The sequence below is a fragment of the Strix uralensis genome, chromosome 19 (genome assembly GCF_047716275.1).
Source record: "Strix uralensis isolate ZFMK-TIS-50842 chromosome 19, bStrUra1, whole genome shotgun sequence".
In the NCBI taxonomy this organism is placed as follows: domain Eukaryota; kingdom Metazoa; phylum Chordata; class Aves; order Strigiformes; family Strigidae; genus Strix; species Strix uralensis.
The window spans coordinates 17,169,680-17,192,330 of record NC_133990.1 but is presented as its reverse complement, the minus strand read 5'-3'; the positions used below and the strand labels follow the sequence as shown (position 1 = coordinate 17,192,330).

General features: G+C 43.4%; 2 protein-coding genes across 7 annotated transcripts in view; one reads left to right on the top strand and one right to left on the bottom strand.

The window, feature by feature from the left end:
- Window positions 1-825: 825 nt before the first annotated feature.
- Window positions 826-19,907, bottom strand: SLC16A3 (solute carrier family 16 member 3). 5 transcript variants are annotated; one of them, XM_074889406.1, is made up of 6 exons: window positions 19,835-19,861; window positions 13,256-13,430; window positions 11,885-12,128; window positions 11,260-11,403; window positions 10,120-10,887; window positions 826-8,817 (listed from the first exon to the last, which is right to left on the bottom strand). In XM_074889406.1, exons 3-6 carry the CDS (start codon window positions 12,105-12,107, stop codon window positions 8,531-8,533), a joined length of 1,422 nt encoding a protein of 473 aa, XP_074745507.1. In that variant the 5' UTR covers window positions 12,108-12,128; window positions 13,256-13,430; window positions 19,835-19,861; the 3' UTR covers window positions 826-8,530. The 5 variants fall into 5 exon arrangements, with proteins under 5 accessions (XP_074745507.1, XP_074745505.1, XP_074745508.1 ...); XM_074889404.1 differs by lacking the exon at window positions 19,835-19,861 and adding an exon at window positions 14,060-14,703; XM_074889407.1 differs by lacking the exon at window positions 13,256-13,430 and having other exon boundaries at window positions 19,835-19,907.
- A 190-nt stretch (window positions 19,908-20,097) lies between these two features.
- The window catches only part of CCDC57 (coiled-coil domain containing 57), a 52,358-nt gene continuing 49,804 nt past the window's right edge, over window positions 20,098-22,651 (top strand). The window contains exons 1-2 of one of the 2 annotated variants that reach the window (XM_074889693.1): window positions 20,098-20,230; window positions 20,344-20,469. The gene's annotated coding sequence lies outside the window, so the exon portion shown is untranslated. The remainder of the gene's footprint in view (window positions 20,231-20,343; window positions 20,470-22,651) is intronic. The other variant, XM_074889694.1, reaches the window with a different exon arrangement.

Sequence of the window (22,651 nt, the reverse complement as noted above, 5' to 3'; positions counted from 1 at the left end):
AAGAAAGGCTCTCGTTGCGTTGCTCACAGAAAGCACGTCTTTTGTCTGTTTAAAGGTAAATGGTTTTTGTTTGGCTATTGCTTCTTTTCCAGAAGTCTTTTTTACAAATGCTTTCTCCTACCAAGTAATACATTGTACTGATAGGAAGTATGGGAAGAGAATTGCTATTGAGACTTGATCAGTTATGGGAGCTAGGATAAAAGCAAGAAAATTATTGAGCTCTGCCCACAATGCCTTGTATAATAAAAGTCCTGACTTCTGGTATGTAATTGTCAAAAGTCTATTCATAACCTGAGGGCAAATAAACTTTCAAGAATCCTGTGTTTCTTATTAGCAGGCCTTTAAAAGTTGAAAGGATATTTAATTTGTCCTCACAGTTCTCATTTAGAACTGGCTCTGTGCTTTTATGTGAAAAATACCAGCTGTGCTGCTGTTTTACATCATCGTGATGGCTACAGAGTCCCTGCGTTGTGGTACAAGTACCTTGAAAATAATTGACAATAAATCCTATGCTTTAAGAGAGATACTAAGTAAAAGCATTTAAGTAGTCCATATATTCCACGTCAACTTCATGAAGGTACTCAAAATCTCCCTTGGAGGAAGTCATGTAGAACTTGAAGACCTCTCATCCTTCATTCTCCAGTGGGGAAAAAATCATAAGCACAACCATTTGTTGTCTTCATTTTCCCACGTTCCAGACCTCTGAGTGGCCGCTCCTCCATAAAATCTGTCAAAGGCAACACTTTCAGAAATCTAATTTCTTGACAAGAATCTTTACAAGGAATTTACAGATTTGTAAGCAGATCATTGGCTAGAGCGTACATGTTCATTTCAAGAATATTTATTTTCTCTTTGTACAAGAATGAAATAAAAAGGTACGTATTTTGTTCTTTAACTTTTGCTTTACAAAAGCAGCATTTCATGTGTACAAAATACTAAGTGAAAACAAACAATGCTGCTGGTTTTTTCAATAGTGCTGAGCCACCTGGTCAGAAATCTAGATTTAATCCAGCTGTGAGGAAGTGTAATTGACCATGAACTTAATCCTACAGCAGAGTAGCTTCTAAAATTCACCAGATGAGACAGGTTAATAATAAAAGGTTTTGCTGTTAAAGAATGCAGTACTTCATTATTAAAAACAGTAATTCCCTCTGGTTCCTTCAGGTGACAGTTATTTGCATTACATATATATGTCTGGATTTAAGTGATTGAACCTGAATTGTACGGACTATTTGTATCGTTCATTGGTTTTGTACCAGGAGATTGCTCAGAGGCCTGATCTTCAGTAAGAATCTGTTTCACAACAAAATCCTACTAACTTTTGTCAGCAAATACTTGCACAGGAGTTACACTATGACTTTTCCCTCAGACATTGGTGGTTTTTTTCCTGCTTAATGTTATTAAGACTAGTATGCTTCAGTTCTTTTGATGAAACCATTGCATGCTGCAGGCAGAGGGACAACAGAAAATTAGATGACATCTGTATGTACACAATCTACAAAAATATGCAGTCTACCAAAAAAAAAACCCCTATCTTTGTTTAAGATAGTGTTCTTTGTTAATCTCATTTTGGGAAAATTCTTGACTCAAAATGCATAGCTAAGATCTAGGTCTGAGAAATATAAGCATAATGGACAAATAGGAATGTGGAAAAAAGGGGAAATTGTGTATATCATTCTAAAGCATTAAGCCCTAGTTTACTGTTTGCTGTGACCAATCCAGGATACTTGGGGTGGGATGTGGAACGGGACAGGAATTCATTTGGTACATAAGAAGAAACTGTCTAGTCCTGATCTCATAAGCAGACAGAACATTTAGTTTAATTATAGTCCTCATCTTGGTTCAAAGCTACAAGCGTTACAGGCACAAAGGCAACGTAGAGCTGCTTGTATTCCCCACAATCCTTAAGGAAAGGGTAAGTCAGCTATTCACAGTATTTTGAGGTCATGTGCAGATTTTTTTCTTAAAGACCCCAAACACCAAATGTTTCTCTGCTCTCATGGCTGAGAAATTTTATTTTAAGTTTGTCTGATGTTGTCAGCCACCAGATCTTATGCCACATTTTTCAGCAAAACTGAATCATCTTTTGCTACTTAAGAATTTTAAATACTAAAATCTAGATAAGCTTCTTCATTGGATTCAGTTTTCCACTGAAAGGCTTTAAACTGCTGAAACAGTAGTAGATGAAGAATCAGAAGAGCAAGAGCTATCCTCCTTTTTTACTGCTCCGAAGCATTCATCTAGGGATAGTGAGGAAAGTTGCCAGCTGGAATGTTGCTGAGATGATGAAGCAGGTACTGAGATCAGTCAAGGAACAAAGAGCGTATAACTAGAGGTAAGTAGCTTTTTACTCTGCCTCTGACTTTCCATACTTTCTCAGACAAATGCAGGTCTGCTGATCTCACAGACTGTATCACTAACAAGATACTTTCAAGAGCCCTGACTTTTGTAGTAGATGCGCCTTTTTCCTACTTGCGCAAAGATGAGCTCTATTCCAGAAGCATTGATAAGGCTGCTAAAAGAATGTATTCCAAAGCCATTACTTGTCATATGCAGTGCCTCTGCTATTGTCAAAGTTGTTTACTCTTCAAATATTGGTGGGTCACCTTCCTTCAACAGGTCCAGCAGAAGGGGACAACAGCTCTGCAACTCAGGTCATGCCTCTTTTCCCCCACAGCGAATGGCCCGACTCCTGTCTTTCAGACTCAGAGTACCAGAGGCAAAGATAAACTCTTTGGTTTTCTGTCACAAGGATGTGCTGACCGCACGCTAATAAATTCTGTCATTTCAGTCCACCTGGTAACACTCATTCCTGTAGCAGCATATGGCTTGATCTGGCCAGCAGGGTAGCAAAGCATTTGATTGCACCTTAAGTCTTACCAACTTCACTAAACTAGCATAAAAAAGGTGATCATATGTTTATTCACACAGGGGTTTTTATGTAAACTAGACCTATGATCTTTTCATTGTAAATACATGGAGAACTTTGGAAGCTGAGCTTAGTGATATTTCTCCAAAATTCCTCAGCAGAGATACTTAGAATTAGGCACAAATAGATGTGAGCCTTCTAGATAGCAAAACATAGCTCATGTTACACTGAAGAGACTGTAATTTTGATTCACTGTAGCCTTGAGATTATACCTTGAGGAGCCAGTCTTAGCTGGGGTACCATAGGATCCAAAAAAACCTCACCATGTATGTATTCTTATACTGTGTTTTCTTAGGAGCTTTCAAGTTCTAAAGAGCATCACTTGACGATAGCTTGCTGGCAGGTCAGTACTCAGAATACTTAGGACTATATACGTCACAGCAATTTATAAAACTTTACCTGCAAACAAAACCTGGAGCACTCTTCAGAGGACAAGAACAATAATTTCTACAGGGAACATCACAAAATTAATAGCTATTATTTTAAAATAGCTGATCCTTTAAAGTAGTCTTCAGGATCATTTACAGCAGGAGTCCATTTCCATTTTGGAACTGGCCAAAGTATGAGTCATGGCAAAAGCAGTCCTCTTGCCCACATTAAAACCTGTCTGCCTGTCAGCTCAGTGTCACCTCTTACTTTCTTCTCTGTAAGCACTCTGCTTCTGTACAGCTATTTGAGCATGTGCAAATGAAGCTAAATTTCCAAATCTGGTTGTTAAAAGCTGTTTTTTCTAAGCTTATTTTTTCACACCCACAGTTTTTGACAACCAAATAAATATTTATTCACTACATTTGCAACAGTTTACTAGAAAAGCATAAAAAAAATTTCTAAGTGTACACATTACATTAAAGTGCATTAACAGGAAACAAAAAGTCACCCCACTTGCACAAAACAGAATTGTATTCCCATAATCTTAAAGACAAGTGTGGTAGAGATGATGTCGGTCTACAGACACATACAGAAGTCATTACTTATGCTGTAACATGTAAGAGTTTGTGTTCTGAAAGCCCTCTAGCTATGATTGCCTACCAAACTGAAGCTTTTCTTCGGGGTGTAATGAAGGTGCATGCATGAGTGTATTTTGGAGTTTGATTTTGAAGTTTGCTTGGTTAGGGGAATGTTTTAATTTCTTTTTAGAGAATGATTTTACATTGTTTAACATGTTTGTTTGGATGGGATTTAATATTAACAAGCACAAGATCTGTCCAGTCCACACCTTACCTTATACCGTCTCAAGTCTCACCTTAAGGGAACTAGCTGCTTTAGCAGCAGGTACTGCTGAAGGCTTGCTGTAGTGTATTTAAGGACTGGAGAAAAATAAAATCTAGAGATTGTGACTTTAAACAGATAGCTGCATCACTTCTAAGATTTTTAGTTCTGCTGAGAGCTAGGCTCCAAATAGCTACAAGATATTTTATTCAGAAATTTTTAAATTAAATTTCAATTTTAAAAAAAGACTGATCTTTGTATAAGAGGAAGAAAATAGTTTTAACTCTGTCTAGTAAACAGGCAAACTGTCTATTCTACTGGGTATTTTGCATGTTTGATATATATAGATTGATACATACATATATAAATATATATATGTACACACATATACACCTCTATATATTCTCTGTGTGTTAGAGGCATTTATACACACACTGTCTCCTTGCATTAAGAAATTAAGGGCCTAAGATCCATTACATGATCAAACATACAATATTTTAACCATAAATCCTGTAGTACACAATTTATAGAATGTACAAAGATCTAAAAAGCTTTAAATTATGCTAGCCTGTACACTAAAACACCGTTCATTAGTTGCAGAGAAATAATCTATGAAAACTATTGACTGTTTTATAGTATTATACTTGGAATTTTTGGACTTTTTGTTTCCCTCATGGACTTCACAGATTCATGAACTATGTGTCTAAAGAAGTTACATTTGTTCCAATAGCGTGTGATGCAAGAGCAAATTATAATGTTGTCTTTGGGATGCTTGGCAATTCAGTTGTATAATTACCCGCCTTCCCTTTCCTCTTTTCTTCCCTTTTTTCAAATCACAAAATTTTAACCAGGTGAAGGTTGAGCAAAGGTTCATCCAGGTAATGTTGCATGGAACTGTTCTGCTTGTGTCCCTGGGCAATTAGCACCTCTTTAGCAATGGTTCATAACTCTAACCGTGCACATCCTCAAAATACATGAAAGAGCACATCTCACAAACTGCTCTTAAGGGGATCTCAGTGGTGTTGAGACTGAAAAAATACTTTACCAAAATACCTGGAGAGGTTTAAAAGCAATTCTTTGTGAATTTACAATAGGCAGAGTTAAATTAATACAGAGCCAGGCTAGTCTTGCCAAGAGAAAGAGTTGCAATACAATCCCTCCTATATGTAACAGTTCCTAGCTGGTGTTCTAAGACAGTGCTGGGAACCTAAGGACTTGCTGCTTGCTTGCCTTTTTTTTTTTTTAACATCTTGGGGTAGGAAAGAGGGAGGCCTATAAAATAGCTCAGTGTAAAGGCCTTTGTGGCCATGTCCGTAGGAGCAGCTGGATACATGCCTCAGCACAGCCCTGCATACTGGCCCACAGTTGTCCAGGCTAGGGATCTGGCATGCATGGAGATTTCCTTCCTATCAGTATAATCAATCTCTTTCCAAGGAAATAAAGGCAGCTGAATGAAAAAAGGACTGGAGAGCTAGCACACACCCAGATGTCACCCCTGAATGGGACAGAATGGAAGCAGGGAGCTTAACTGGCTCCAGAACTCAGAAGTATTCTCAAGCCTGCCAGTTTTGATGTTGCTGAGAGATCTGAATTAGGAGCTTCTCATCTCCGTTGATGCATCTTGTAAATAATTAAAACAGTAGATTTTATAGCTTGCGTGAAACTGCTTAGCTCGTTACATTCCAACCCTTATTTCTCACAGTCGATAAGAGAGTCCTGTGATTTGACTTCTCTCATGCAGTAAGCATCTCTCACAAATACTGCAATCCATTGGCAGGTCTGTGCTGAGAACAGCACAAGAGCACTGGCAGTCCTACTCAGTGTAGTTCATCTTTGAGTCGAGGAAAAGAACTTGTATAGGCCAATGAGGCACTTCCTGTGAACACCAGATTTACTTTAGAAGGTGCCTTGTTGAAATGTGTTTCCCTTGTCTTAATAACTTCCTCTTCTGCCCCAATCACATAAAATTGTAACATAACACTTGTGTCCAGCTTAACCATAAAGGCATTATGTCTGGAAAATAAAAACATAGTCTGGAAAGTCAGTAAGATAAGCCCAAAATTTTGAGATAATTTGCAGAATGTACAGCAACTTAAAATTGTGACAAAACCTGAGGTCAAAGGAATAACCATTTAGTTTTGTGATAACAGTATAGCATTATCTAGCAAAGAAATCTGGTGATCAAAACCAGCAGTAAGACAAAAATGGCTGTTTGAGAACCTCAGTTCACCTTTGGGAAGGTTTCTAGTTTTTGCTTTTTGAAACAGAACAGGGAACTCCAATCTGAAAGCTCTATCACGCCTTCATGTATCTTCTGAAGCAGCTTCTAGGGACACCATAAACTAATCTGTGGATTCCATTTTCCTCTTGCCCGTTCCTAAGGTGGCCTTCTGGAGCTAGCAGTGTTGTGTTCCAAGTACTGATTTAGACTTCAGCAAACTGGAGCTAAGTTCAGTTACTAAGTTCTTATAATTAGGACATGCCAGCGCAATTCCTGCTACTAAATTAATAAAAAGTTAATTAACTTTATTCAGTGCAGGATCTATTTCTTTTTAAAATCACTCAAAAAACCCCATCATGATCCTAACTTTTAAATTTCTGTTCAAGGTTGTCCTAACAGTGCAAAACCGTTTTGAAGAAACTACCGGAATGGAAGCTGGTATCTGAAATAGTTCCATTAGAGAATGGTTCATGGGTTTGGCACTTTGTTGGATTTACTGTATGTTCCTGTTAAAATGGTTGAGTATTAAATAACTAATGTTATTTTTAAAAGGGATACAGGGTTTTAATGAATATGGGTCTTTTAGTTTTCAGTTATTGAGTGGAACAACTTTGGCACCTGAAAGCCAGTATGCCTTTGCTGCCAACAAGAAAACTGAATCTGTTACAATTAGTCTGTTTTGAATATTGTTATGGCAGTCACAAAGCTTAGAGAGCTTTTTATAAATGTATTGGAAAGGTGGGTTGCAGGAGCATCATTTTATATAAAAGATTACATTTCTTGAGTGTGTTTGGGTGGGGAAAAAAATATAAAATGCCTTTCTTTTACTTTACCTTCCTTTTCTATTCAGCATCCTCACAATGAATCTTTTCCCTTTCCGCGTTTCTTCAAATGTGCTGTCACTGCCTTGTCTGAGGTGTTTCTGTTTCTTCTCCTTCCCCCATAACAATGTCAGAGGAGATTGAAAAGACTGGCCAGAGACTCCCTGTTATTTGTGCGATGAGTAGCGGATCTGACCCCACTCCTGACGGGTCCTTATGCATTGCTGTCATAAATACGATCAACAATTCTATCGTGTTTCCTCAATCAGCAAAAATGGCACCTTGAACTTCCATAGATTAAGCAGAAGGATGGGGGGGTGGGTTAAATGAAGAAAACCAAAACAAATCAAAAACCCAAACACAAAAACAAAATCAAAAAAGACCTTCCTGTGTTGCTAACATTGCATTTTAAAGATGGCTAACATGTTTCAAAATAGTCCAGTCCCTTCCCCAAGTCTACCCACTCTGATTTACAGGTCATCTGAAACTTATACTGTTTCTTTTAGATACAAAATGGACACTCTTTCACAAGATTCTGCTAAACCTAGTATCTGTCTTCTCCATGTTACTTGTAATATTTTTCAGTGCTGCAGGGAAACTACTGGAAACCTTGTATGTAAATGTAGTCTAACTTTGTTTGCTTACGGTCTGTCAGGATCAATTCTGCTCATTTTCTCTTCTTTCAGTACCACCTCGGACTACCACTTGTGTGATCTGCTGAGGACAATATCTGTAATGTGCCTTTCCACGTACAGTATTTTCAGAGGGTAATTACAAAGATTACAGGTTTAGACAAAACTCAGAAATAACATTTACATAAAACAAAGTAACAAATAATATCAAAATTAAATTAGGGCTGAGCCAATTAATCTAAAAAAAAAAGTAAGAAATTCAATGGAGACCTTTAAGTTCCTGAGATTTTTCTCCATCTCAAACTCTTTTCCCCTTCACAAAGAACGCAGAAAGGGAAATTATATTTAGCTGCACAACACAGCGATTTCACCAATATTGTCTGAAAACATACATATAATTCCACTTTTCTTAAAATACAGTCTTCCTATATCTCTTCCAAGGGAGCAGCTTCTGGTGATGCATAGCAAGACTCTACTTGTGTTTATAAAAGCTTTTTAGTTTACATAAAAAGTATAACCACAATGCTCCACCTTTTACTGATAAAGCTAATTTTCCGATAGAAGGTTTTCTAGCTAATCAGCTTCCAGAGAGACCTGATGAGCTGACCGGCCTCCGGTTAATAAAGCAGGTGGCCCAGCCCTAAACTAACTCTATTTCTAAAATAAATAGTGTTGAAAATCTTTCTTTTCTAAACGCTTAGTTGGTTTTCTGTCATGCTCACACACACGTTTCTGGGTTAGTTACAACTTCGCCATTTTTTTCAGGCTCATCTTTCAGAAACTGCTCCACTTCAATAGAATCCACCTTGGCATCTTCAGGAGTTTTGTCTTCAGATTTGTTTAATTCCTCTCGTTCTGCTGCTTCTTCTTTTGTATGTGGTTCTTCTGATTTTTTCTTAATGCAGAAGAAATTTCCCAAGGCCAATACGAGTGCTGAGGTGGTAACTTCAATTCCAGCAATAATAAAAACAAACATGTACCTCCCTGTTGCATCCAAGAGTTTTCCTGAAAAAGACAATATTCCAGGTAATTAACAAAAGTGATTATCTTGCAATGATTTTTTTTCTGCTTTTTTAAACATTTAAATGACCCCTGCTAGAAGTACCATGACTATCTAAGCAAGTGTTTTGAAATAGCATTTTAACAAGTTTATAACAAAGTATTTCTCAGTTATTTCAATTCAGTTTAACATTCACTGACATCACATCCCAAAACACATACTCCCCTGCACACACAGAGTCATGCAATTCAACTGGAATAAAACCAGCCTAGCCTTCACGTGCAAGAGATGAGACAAGTGCCATGTCTTTCAGATTAAAACGGGTGCATCCATGGCCGGGATCGGCATCATCAGCTTCCTCTCGCTCCCAATCTCATTTCCTTTCCTACACAGGCGGTGCACTGTCTGCTTAAAATGCAAATCTTACTTAATACTCAGTCTGGAGTAACTGACTGATTCTGATGCTTTAGTCAAGTTAAAATTTTTACAGGACTTAATGGAAGTGAAAGAAGTGCCTCTCCAAACCTGAAGATCAGAGGAAGTAGTGCATAGTAGTCTTTTCTACACGAGGGGTTCTGTCACAATAAAGATATATGATGCTTTTTAGTGTCTGATATAAACAGTAAACATTTTATGGCAGTGAACTGGTGGGGGTTTTTTTTCAGTTCAGGGTCTGTAAAATGTATGTTCTTTGATTAGTAATTAATTTGCAATTTTGAATTCAAATTAATGAATCTGAATATTCTGTACTGTCCCCTTATTCTTGGGTTGTGAGACATGCAACAAAATCAGTCTACCTTTCTTAAAACAGTCCAGTTCTATAGTTCTTGTAAGATTTTTTTTCTTCCTTCTGATGTTTTCTTTCCTCCTCCAAATCTACCATGGGTATAGAGAATCTATCCTAGTACTTTCCAAAGAAAATTGACAGGTTTCATATTCTGAATCTCAACTCCAAAGAGGTCTGAACTTCACAAAAGTTATTCACTGTGTGTAAGACTCATCTCATACAACAGTAGCCATCTACTAATAAGAGGTCCAGTGTAGGCTTTCAGTGGAGAAAGAGCAGCATCTCCATATAGCAATTCAACCAATCCTGAAATAGATCCAAGAAGGGAAACATTCATCCCACCCTGTCTTGGACTATTTCAGATTGTAACTGCAGAAAGTCAGTGAAGCATGTGCAACACTAGCACAACATGCAGTTCTCGAGTGACTCATTTTGTCTTTTTTCTGCTCCCTCATCATACAATTTGTGTAAACGGATGCAATGCAATGAGTTTGAATTCTGAACTAAATGGAATACTTACCCGCTGATGGTGGACCAATTAGAACAGCCATAGCTTCTGCCAGGAGCACTAAACCGATAGCACTGGAAAACTTCTGAGTACCAACAATCGCCATGAGAACTTCAAACTGAAGAGCACCTACCATTCCATAAGAAATGCCAAAGAAAATGCAAAAGACCACCAGGCCACCATAATCAACAGACATAGAACCCATAAGATCTGTAAAGCCATTGAAAATCATAGCAAAACTGAAGAGGTAGACACAGCGTGGTCTAACCCACTTAAGACCAGCTACCATTCCACAAATAGGCCGAGCAAAGATATCAATGAATCCCAGAATAGTCAGAAGGAAAGCTGCTTTGGTGTCATGATACCTTAAATCCTTGGCATAACTCACAACAAAAACTGGGGGAACAAAGAGCCCAAGCACCATGATAGATGCTGCTAGCGTGTAGATTACAAAACCACCATCTTTAAACACACTGAAATCCAGAAGTTTTTTCTTCACTTTCTTCTCAGCTGGTTCTTTGGTAGCTTCAGACTTTTTGGGTGGCTCCAAAGGTCTCATTAATGCTCCACACACACAGCAGTTAAGCAGCATCCCACCCAGTATAAGGAATCCTCCTCTCCAACCATACTCATGCTGTAGTATCTGCCCCAACGGTGAGAGAGCACAAAGAAACACTGGACTCCCAGCAGCAGACAGTCCATTGGCCAAGGGCCGGCGTTTGTCAAAGTAACGGTTTAACATGATGAGTGAAGGCTGAAAGTTTAGTGCCAGACCCAAACCTGTAACAGAAGGTACATAAAAATTAATACTGGCCTACAATAACGCTATTAAAAAATTTTCTAATTAGTTTTTCTGATTCATGACTTAAGAATTTTATTCCAAATAGATGAATTCTAAGATAACATTTTTAAAAGCATTTCACCTCCATAATATTCTTGTACTCTGTGGTTACACTTCACTGATTACAGCAGTGGCTATTAAATGTACCAAAAAAAAAAAAAACCCCAAAAATTTAATTCCACATTTGTATGCCATCTTTATAAGAGCTCATCTGGATGATCCTGATGATTTAGATATTTGTTACTTACACAAAACTTCCACCTGAAGCTAAGACATTAGCTAACTCATTTTCAACAATGCACACTACTTACCAGTAATCACACCTGCAGTTAGATAGATCTGAACGATGCTCGTGCAGAAGGAGGCTATCACCATCCCCATTGAGGCAAAAAGGCCACCCACCAGCATGACAGGGCGACAGCCAAAGCGATTGACACATACACTACAGAGTGGACCTAGGCAAGAAGAGCAAGTTACAGTTGCTGAGATAAACCATTTTTTTCAATTGATTTTATGTCAGTTTGCATTTCTTCTTTGGTGGACTTGGCAGTGCTAGGTTTACGGTTGGAGTTGATCTTAAAGGTCTCTTCCAACCTAAATGATCCCATGATTCTTTCCGTACTTTGTCCATGCTGTCAGGCCAATCTCTAAGAGTGTTCTTTCCTCTATAGTCAAACATTTAGTCTTTTTCATCTTCAGAGTGCCACGGAATTTTTCATCATCTTTAGTACCTACTGAGTTACAGAGATTTAATTTTGTATGCAAGTTGGATGTGCTTAAGTAATTTCTGGCTTTATGTGACTAATAGTAATTCTTTGGAATGCCTTACTTGCACACAAGTAATGATATACAGTCACAATTCATGCTGTAAATGGCTGTATGATTTACATACATCATTGTATGATGCAATACTGTTTCAGAAACAGAACTACCTACCTGTTCCATAAAGCATGGCCAACAGAATGGAGGAAATCCATGCAGTGTCACTATATCCAATGCCAAATTCACGGATAAGTTCTTTAAAGAAGACACTAACTGCCTTTGGAAAGGCATAGGAGAATCCTGTGATGATAAAACATCCAAAAAGGACAGCCCAGCCCCAGCCTCCATCAGGGGCTTTAACACCAGATGGACCATCATCAGCTACTACAGCTCCCATGATGAAGCTCAAGAGTGTTCCCTAAGAAACAAAAAACAATTACAGTCTATAGACATTGGGACAATTACCTAACCAAAATCATCTAACCAAAAAAGGCAGAAATTGTACTACAGTTAAACTTACAAATAAGACATGGGACTATTTTAAATACAAATCTTGAAGATGCAGTGCAATTTTAACTATTCCTTGTTTGGGTTTAGTCCTTACAAAGCTTGCAAAAAATACATAAAAATGAGATGCACACAGCTGAGTTTTTAATGAACATCCCCTCACAGCTCTTTCAAAGTCAAAACTGGATTTCAACCAAATCCCTGTTTCATAGAAAAACTGAAGCCATTATAACAGTTCAGGGGTGTATTTGACTTTCATAAATATGTAAGTGCTGCATTAAAGTCTGTGGGATTTTTTTTTTACAAGACCTTGTTCCGTGAAGCTCCTGGACTATTCAGTTTAGGAGACCTGGATGCAAAGTCATGGTGCATCACAAGTATTCTGTGCAACAGTGGACAAATCACCCAGGCTTTTTGTTCCCTACTGGGGACAGCAATACAGCCCTGATGCACTGATATCTTGAAATGATAGACAGATCCCTTTGAGCTTCTGATGAGCTATCAGATTTTACGCATCAAGTAAGTACCTAAGCTAAACTGCAATGAAAATCTGCACGGGCAGTTTTTGTGGATGATGGGAGTTAGTAACTGCAGCAATGCTCAGTATCACTGTCTGCCTGAAGCAAATGCTTTCCATTATTATTACATTATCAGTAAAATTTTGTAATATTTTGTTTGATGAATCTTATCTTTCACATCTTCCGCATGCAGACATAAGCACCTTTGCATCTAAAAATAAAATCTCGTGAGAATGTTATGTACTAGACAGTAATGCTGCAAAGTTTTAAAACAGAGCGACAAGGGGAGGGGGAGAAGACACTGAAAAGGCAGATAAAGTGTCCCTGTATGTGAAGAGTGCAGGGAGGTATTGCATCACAGCAATCAGGTTTTTGTAGGGTCTGCGTATTATTGTCTTGAAAATGTTAAAAGTGAGCTTCAAACAAGTTATACATTAAATCTTACATGTATAAAAATTGACCATTTCTTTAAAATGTAATTGATTACTCCTATTGAGTCAATGTTTCTCTATGATAGTACCTAAAAGAGGAGTGCAACCACAGCTGCGCATCAGAGAAGATGTTCATTATTAAAGAATGCTTCTGCTTTCACCAGTGTAGGTCTGTGCTTGTTGTGCATTGGGAATGACGTAGCTCCATTTCAGAACCAGGCTGTATGGCACAACAATCTAGTTGATGCGGACTTGTCTAGACAACTGAGGACCAAATGCATGTTTGTTAATAGGCCTGTATGAATGTACTTACTATGGCATTTAAACCAGCACTCCCTCTTCTTGGAAGAAACAACTTTATATACATGATGCAGAAATAAACTTGGCCATGACTGTAGCTGTTCTATTACCCTGGGCTGTACAAGAAGGACAGTAAGCCTTATACTACTAGCTTCACCTCTTGTTTTCTGCAAATCACATATAAACAGAAAACAATTTGTCTTAAGTTCATACAACTGGAATGTAAAATGGTTAAACATGAAGCAAAACAGAATACCTCAATGAAACTGGACATCTAGGTGCCTGCTACTACAGATGGCTGATTTGCTGACTGCTGTAAGAGTGTATAAAAACACATAGCTTGTTAGACTGGGCAATTTCTGCACCAGACTTTGGGCCGCTAAATGGAAGTCTTAAGATGCATCTCTAGCAACTCTCCTGACACTTTTTCCCAGTACTGTATGATACACAGTATCAAGCATTCTTCAAAAAAGGATTATTTTTTTTAAGGGAATAGCCAGACAGCACAAGAGTAGGTGCACAAAGTGTAATACTTCATGACACTGGTAGCTCTGTAATATTAATGATAACAGGAGAAACACTGATTCAAGTACCTCAGCTCAAGTGCATAAAGACCAGGTATAAGACGTAAAACTGAAGGAGTCCAAGGGGCAGGAGGAATCGTCACTCCCACTACTTCCCAGCGGTCACACAGAACATGTCATTTGGAGTGAATGTTTAAAATGTTGGAGGAAGGGTTGTGTAATTTTTATTCTTTTGTATTAACCATCTAGTGGCAACACAAAGTCAGTAATAATACATGGGCATGTTTTGTTGAGAAATAGCAATCGGCAGTTTCTGCAGGCTGGATGGGAAGAGTCAGCCGTAGGAAGGGCTCGCGGCATTCACCCCGGTGCTGCTTCTGCACGCGGGCGGGGACGCTCCTTCGCCGAGCCCGTGGCAAAGCTGTTCTGGGGGCACCTCTGCAGCCCGCGGGGCCGGGCCGGGCCGGGCCCCGGCACCCAAGGCGCCTCCAGAGGCAGGTGTCTCGCGATCGACCGCCGTTAAAGCTACTTGGCTGCGCGCTTGCTGCTCCCAGGGCAGGGCTGTCCAGGCTTCCCCGCGTTTCTCCGGGGGGGGCGGGAAGTGAACTCGGCACCGGCGCACCGAGCCCGCGGCGTGCGCGGCCCGGAGCGAGACCCGGCCGCCCCCCAACGCCGTCCGCCGCTGCGAGCCCCGGGGCGGGGGCTGCGCGGCGCCGCTCCCGCCCCACGAGCCGCGCCGGATCGCCGCCCGCCGGGCCCCGCCGGCGGTGGCCCCGGGGCAGGGCCCGCTCGCCGCGGCCCCGCGTAACCCCGTCACGGCGACGTGCGGCAGCGCGGGCCAGGCCAGCAGGGCGCGCGCGCCGGCGGCCGCCGCACCGAGACGTGCGGGACGTGACCGGACGGGCGGGCGGGGCGCGGAGCCTGACGTCACCGCCGCAGGGGCCGCCCCGCGCAGCGCCCGCGCACGCTCTGCGCGGAGCCCGGCTCGCTCGGCAGCGGGGACGCACCCTCCGTGCCCGGCCCCGGCAGAGGCGTCTGTTGCTTCACCCGGCCCACGAGACTTGCCGCCTTTGCGGTCCCTAAAACGGTTTTGTGTTCTGTTGGGCTGAAAGAGCGAGACTCGCAGTTGTGGGGGAACCTGGCCTACTGCCGGCGTTTCATAAAAATAAGCCTATGGGGAAACAATAACATCCATTTACTCTTCTTTACGTCACGTGCGTTGTCACGTTTGGCTAAAAATCGCCTTAAACCAGCATACCAGACCTTCAAACACCATCCTTTAAAGACTGGTCTGCATATGCACACGCATACATCGATCCTGTTCACCTGGTTTAGCCCATCGGTAGTTCATGTTAACACATCAAAACCAAAAGGCCATTAACCACAACTAAATGAGCTCTGCCTCTGTAAAAACAGCAGAGGATGTCCGTTCCCTTCATCCTGCTGCGCTGTGCCTTACTAGGCTGGACTGTATTCACCTCCTTAAGAGCTAAAAAGGAAGTAGTGGGGAGGTTCCCATGTGAAACGTGCACACTAGGGCTAGCGTTAGAAGAGGTGGGATTGTAGTTGATTTGCCCAGGCAAAATTTTTTACTTACAATTTCACTTCAGTACTGGGATACTGCCAAAGCCTGCTACAACTACTGCAACAGTTGGCTTTGCTTTCTGCTTCTGCTAGCTCAGCCCTGCTTAGAGGCAAAGGATTACATTTAACTGGCTGCCGCTCAGTCTCCGTATCTCCGAGACAGACTCGATGGTATTGCTGGTATTTATTCCAGATTCCTCCTATCGTGCCTGGGTTCTGGCTTTGGTAATGTGTAAAACAAAGGGAGCAAATGTAGTTAAACCTGTGGTGGTTCATGCTCCTGAGGTGATCTTCCTGTTGCCATGGAAACTAATACAGGATCAGTTAGAAGGACTTACTAGGTGATTGTAGGTAGCACTGTGGGTGGTGTCTTTGGTGTGATGGTGCAGTGTATAGAAAAGGAGAGCATTTGTATTATGAAAAGGAGCAGCCAGAAATGTCAAGAACCTAGTATCGGTGTTTAGCCAATACCCTTACTGGCCCCATAGCAGTAGTTTATGGTCAGCAGTATGGGTAGGAAGGACATTTGTGTGTACATAGGCTGACCTATATAGCTCGAGAACTTCCTCTGAATTAATTTAACTATGACAGAAATCTACCCAACCTTGAATTTCTAGACTAGAAATAAATAACGGTTATCAAAAATAAAATGATCTTCCATGTAGGGAACCCAGTTCAGACTGGAATTCAGTCTGGAACCCAGGTTGAGAACTGTATAATTACCAAATGAGGAAGATGGTCTACACTGAGCAATGTGGAGTTCCTCCTTCAGGTTCTTATCTGTGAAATGAAGAGAATAATCATTCTCTCTTCATAGGGTACTGGGAGTATGGATACGCTGAAAAGCGTAGACGGCTCACTGTGTTAGTAAGAGTCATAAACCTCCTATATTTGCCCAAGGGTATTAAAATCTAAGCAGACCAAACAAAAGATGTATGTTATCCTTGGTTTTGAGTGAAGAATCCTAACACTAACCAACTCTACTGAAATTTTGCAGGAAATGACCCCTGCAAAAATAATTCTATTTTAATATCCTCCAGACCCTGGTGATAGCCCTCTATGTATAAAACAAGTACCCTTTGCATCGACACCACTGACATCTGCCTATTCAGCATGACTTTAACTCCTTCCTGATGCTCTAAAGCACTAATGCGTAGATCTTTAATTGGAATTTTATTTATTACAACTCAGGTACTTCACACAAGCCATTTTGATGGGCCACTGGTATGACACCGTAGTGCATTTCTTGTGGCTTACCTGCTTAAATATCAGCCAACTGAAGTATACATTAATTTCCAAGGGCTGCTGCAAACTCCTGTTCTCTACAAAATCATTACCAGATTTACCAATGCCTGCCCTGACCTCCTTCCCTCCCCGCAAGGCCCCACAAGCAACTTTTACTCTCCCATTTTGGCCTCCTCTGTTTTACCAGAGACAGTTTTCCGGTTCCGCTGCATCTGCCTTTCTTAAGAGTTTGCCAGCTTTCACCATTTTCTCATGTCTCTCTCAAACCTCCTAGAATAAACCATATAGTAATTCTGTGCTGTCTGTAGCTGTAGGTGATGTTCCATACCAACGCTTACTATTAATCAATCTCCAGTCCCCAGTTAGACTCAAACCATTTTAGTGTTTGCTGCTACAGCACAGGAAGTAACGTACATCACAAGTTACTAGCAGACTGCAATGTCACAGTAAATTCACACTGCCATTTTATGTGTAGCAAGTAATACTAACCAGTGTAGATTCTATTATCTGGGTATACAGGGGAAGTTGTGCTTTTTTTATATATATATAAAATAAATGTTAGAATCCTGTTCTTTACATTACCTGGGAAAATCAGATTATATTCTTGTTTTAGTTTCTTGGGGTTTTTTATTTTTCCTTAATAAGCATGTTACCAACAAGTACCTCTAACTTACACCAGGCCATAAGCAAAAGAATAAACCACAGATCTGCATACAAACTCCACGTTTGAAGAAGTATTAATGTGGCTTTCTTCTTAATAAGAAAGAAACAGCTCTTTTAATCTTGAGGTAATTACTTGCATAAATATTGTCTTTAATTACAAATACAACAGTAAGTAACAGTTCAATCTTCTCAGCTACCACCTTTGAAGCAAATACACTACTGCTGTAACAATAGCACTGTCAACCTCCCTAGTTTTGCATCTATATTGTATGCCCAGCTTCTGAAGAAGTGGACTGATTTTTCTAAAGCCTATGGGGTTTTTTTACACCACATCCACCTACCATAAGTGCATTAATGTCAGCATCACAGCAGCACCTTAAGACCAGACAGCATATGCCCTTTCTGTGTGCCCAGAAAAAGTGACAAACATGCCTTCAGTTGCACTTGAATTATCTGGCTGCTTACCATATGCTTTTAAAAATAGAAGTTGCAGAATCCCAACTTCAGTTGAATACTTACAATTCATTCTTCATGTATCATGAAAACTAATTTCAGCCCTGCATCTATGGTAGCTTTGCAATGTGTCAGAGCTTTAGAAAAATAGAAATTCTTGCCAGTTGTTTATAGTAGTGTCCTTATTTTGTCTAGTATAAAACCAAAAAGTGACAGAGCTAGGTAAACAGTAATTAAGGGTCCAGCCCTGTCACCAGCTGGATATACGTGCTTAGTTTTGCAGAATACCATGGAACTACCCTGATACACGAAGTGCTCCCATGCACGTGCCCTGCATCTCAAGCTAGGTTAGGACACGTAGCTGAATATGGGGGGGAATATCTGGCTAAGAGGTGTCATTTTACACAACTACTTTGGACGGTGCAGCTTCGTAACATGGTGGCACACACCAAGATACATGAACTCCCACTTCAGTCACAGTTTAAAACGTCATCTTAGTATTTTTGTAATTTACCTTGAATTATACTTCCGACTGAACCACAACAGGTGTACTGCACTAATAGGTTGTTTTACAGTTTTAAACTGACGACTGCCACACCTTCAACAAACTACCGCTCCCTCTGAAACATTGCAAAACTGCACACTTCACCCTGTGCCATCCTGGACTAAACGGTTTTCCAACTGCTTCACCCAAACAGCTCGCAAACCCGCTGACCAAGAGCGCCTCTGCACAACCAGCGCTAACGGCCCGCGCCGGTGAGGAAGTTGCATCGCTACATTTCAATCTCGCCCTTGCGCGCTTTTTCTTTCCTCCACAGAACCGTTTAGAGTAAGGCCAGCCAAGACCTTTTCACGTGCATTACGAGCAGTAGCAAAAAAGGCTCTTTCCCAGCAGATGCTGAGGGGCTGCGGCGGCCCGGCGCGGGGGAGGAGCGGGCTCGGAGGAACAATGGTGGCGGTCGCGGCGCCGCCGCCGGCCACGGCCACGGCCGCCCGCGCGGGGCTCCGGGGCGGGCACGTCGCCCGCGCCGCCCGGGGCCCAGACGGCTCCCGCCGGGTGGCCGCGCGGTGCCGCGCCCGAGCGCCTCGGCGTCCTCCGAGCGCTCGTAGCAGCGAGTAACGGAGCTCGCGCCGGGGCTGCGGCGATGCCCTTCCGAGGGGACGGTCCCTCAGAGCGCGCGTCGCCCGCTCTAGCGGGTCTGAACCGCCACCGCGGCGACAAAGGGATCTCCGGCATTCCCCCCCCCCGCCGCCCCGGTGCTCGGCGCTGAGGTGAAAGGCGAGCAGTAGCGAGGGGATCGCGGAGGCGGGGCTGGACGCGGAGACCCTCGTCGCCCGGCACCGGTCTGAAGGCAGCGACGGCAGGAACAAAGCCCGAGCTGGCGGGTGCCTCACGACCCGCCGGTGGGGCACTGGACGTGCGCTGGGGCCGGCAGCACTGCGCGCCTAGGCGTGACTCGGCCGCCGAAGGGGGAAGCCGGGGACAGCGCTCCCGCAGCCGCCGGGTGGACCTCGGTCGCCAGCACCGCTCAGCGCCCGGACAGCGCTGCCCGGCCGACGGCGGCGGGGGCGCCGGGCGACACGTACGGCAGCGCGGGAAGCGCTCCCGCCCGGCCCCACGCGCGGGGAGAAACGCAGACGGCGGGGGGGCGCCCAGGGGGGTGAGGACAGTCCGCGCCGCGCCCGCCGCCCCACCGGCGCCCTGCGCAGCCTCCGGGCAAGGGGTGAAGCCGCGCTCGCCCAGAGCTTCGGCCGCGCTCGAGCGCGTTCGCCGGCCCGGGCAGACCCCGCGCCCCCCACGGCGACCGCCCCGGGCAGACCCTGCGCCCCCCACGGCGACCGCCCCGGGCGCCCGCCAAGCGCTCCGCAGCGTCACGCGCGACGGCTCCGCCTCAGTACCTGAGTCACGTCCCGCGCCTCAGCGCGAGGATGCCCGCGCTCCCGCCGCCCGCCTGCCCCGTGCGCGCGGGCAGACCCGCCCCAGCCCGTCTGCGTCCCGCCGTGCGGAGCGCTCCGGCGCGGCGGCGGCTCAGCCCCTCCCACGCCAGCGCCCGCGCGCCCGGATCCTCGCGCCGCCACGTGACTCCGTCCCACCGCCACAGGTTGGCGCGCGCAGGGGCCGCCCTGCCGCGTGCGGCCCGGCCCCGCCGGCGCGGGGAGGCCTCGGGCCGGGCGGGCCGCGCCCGGGGCACCAGCGTGGGGCGCGGCGGGGGCGCGTCCTGCCCGCGTGGAGAGCGGCCCCGGCGGCCGAGCGGCGGACTCGAGCGAGCGTCCCAGGTGGCTCCTGTCGTTGAGGTTGGTTCTGTGCCGCCGTTTCTGTGTTCCAGGGAGCGATCACAGTTTCTCCGTTGTCTGCTCACATAAGGAAGAATCTGATGAGCTTCTTGCTGTTGTTTTTTTCTTCTTAGTCATTTTGATTGTGGTGGTGTGCGTTCTGCAGAGGACTTACAGGCTTCCCTCTTCATCCTTCAGTGAGGCAGCACCACCTGTGAATACGCCTGCTTGAGCCACCTCCCCTTTTACATCCGGACAGAGTGAGCTTTCTGCGCTTATCTGCTGTGGCTCTACTGCTGCTCATACAAATGTTGAATTATAAAGCTGAGTGTGTGTCGATACTGCTATTATTTAGCATCCATTCAAGTTGTGATGGGCTTCTAAAGTGCAGTACAGAAAGCAGCACTCCTTAGGCTGCTCAAGGCTTAGGAAATTCAGGAGTAGGTGCTCCACTCCAATCTGGTGTATAGGGGGTGAGTGTCTCCCTGTTCTCTGCACTGGTGAGGCTCTGCACCTCGAATACTGTGTGCAGTTTTGGGCCCCTCCCTACGAGAAAGACATTGAGGTGCTGGAGTGTGTCCAAAGAAGAGAACGAGGCTGGTGAAGGGTCGAGAGAACAAGTCTCATGAGGAGCCACTGAGGGAACTAGAGTCGTTTAGTCTGGAGAAAAGGAGGCTCAGGGGGGACCTTAATGCTCTCTACAACTACCTGAGAGGAGGTTGTAGTGAGGTGGGTGTCGATCTCTTTTCCCGAGTAACAAGTGATAGGATGAGAGGAAACGGGCTCAAGTTGCGCCACAGGAAGTTTAGACTGAATATTAGGTAATATTTGTTGCCTGGAAGGTTTGTCAAGCACTGGCACAGGCTGCTCAGGGAAGTGGTTGAGTCATCATCTCTGGAGGTATTTAAAAGACGTGTAGATGTGGCACTTAGGGACACGGCTTAGTGGTGGACTTGGCAGTGTTAGGTTTATGATTGGATTCAATGACCTTAAAGGTCTTTTTCAACTTAATGACTCTGATTCCTACCACCTGTGTGGAGATGCACAGGGGTAGGCTTCGAACTAGAAGAGGATAGGTAGGATACAGTATTGTCTTGTGAGAACTATGGTGTTGCACAGATTAGTTGCTTCCAATATTTTAGAAGGTACTTGCTGAAATCAGGTAATACAGAGGAAGAATCTGAAACTCTCTTAATGCTACAGAAGTTCTTTCTTTTCCCTGCACATTACATTTGCTTTGGTTTTTGATTCAATGTTGCTGTAGTACCCATTTGTACCTGCTTAGGGATTCATTGCAGTAGTGTGCAAAGATGAGCAAGGCAGGGTGGTTTGATTTGGGTAGATACCATACAGCCAGTGAGACATATGTTGCTAATCTTAAAGATCAGTAAAACCAGTTTTTGGCTGTTCTACCATTACCTGAATTTAGGCCATTTGCTTACAGGCTAGCTGAAGGCAATTGCAGAAGAGCAAAAACCACTGATTCTTGTGGAGCTTCTGAGGCAAGCAGTGCAGTGCCCGAGGCCCAGAAAAATTGGTGGGTCTAGCCGCTGAAGACATTTTTACGTGTCTTTATAGGTAATCTTGGTTCTCTCGGAAAAGGAAGTATGATCTCCATTGCCAGTCCCAAAGGACTGGAAAAACTCTTACAGTTTTTGAGAGGGAGATAGTTTTATTTGTCATGACCCCACCCTCTGACTGTAATTTCTTAAAGGGGACAGTTCCATCCTGCAAAGTCATCTGATTCGTTACAGCACTTTACTTGAATTGCTACATCATAGAAATGTATACCCAGCAGTAGAATTTTTAATTCAAACCTTAAGAGATATGTACTTTGTGAAGGTATTTTCAGGAGGGACAGAGGTGCCTAGGAATGGAGAGGAGTAACAGCGAATGTGAAGTTTGGCAAAATACCTAAACCATCAGTATCTTTTATAGCTACTCAAATGATATAAGAGGCTAGATAAGGAAAGAAGTGTTAACCAAACATGTTAAAAAGTCAAAAAAGAGGACTGGTGTGTCCTTCACATCTGTCAACATTGCCCCTACCAAAGCCTCCATCTCTCTGCCACCTAGTCAGCAGAGTGCAACACATGCTCTCTAGTTAGCTTTCAGTTGTAGAACACTCACACCATTTAAGAGGTCAGTGGTTTTTTTTCTAGAGGCAGTAGAGTGTCACTGCAGTTGGTCTGTTTTTCAGAAGTGGATGTCCATAGGCACAGACCAGCTGCTGAGTAAACTGACCGGTGGTCTGTGGTCTCGCTTTTGTAGCTGATGACTCCTATTGTTTTTGAAGAATGCATTTTCTGAAAGAGATGTGTTCATAGAGGGTGATGTGCCAGGGTAAGTGACAGCCCCCAACATCATCCCCCAGATCACTGGGTTTGATTCAGTATTCAACAAAGCAGTAGTGTAAGTGAGCAGAACACAGGGTTGCTGTGC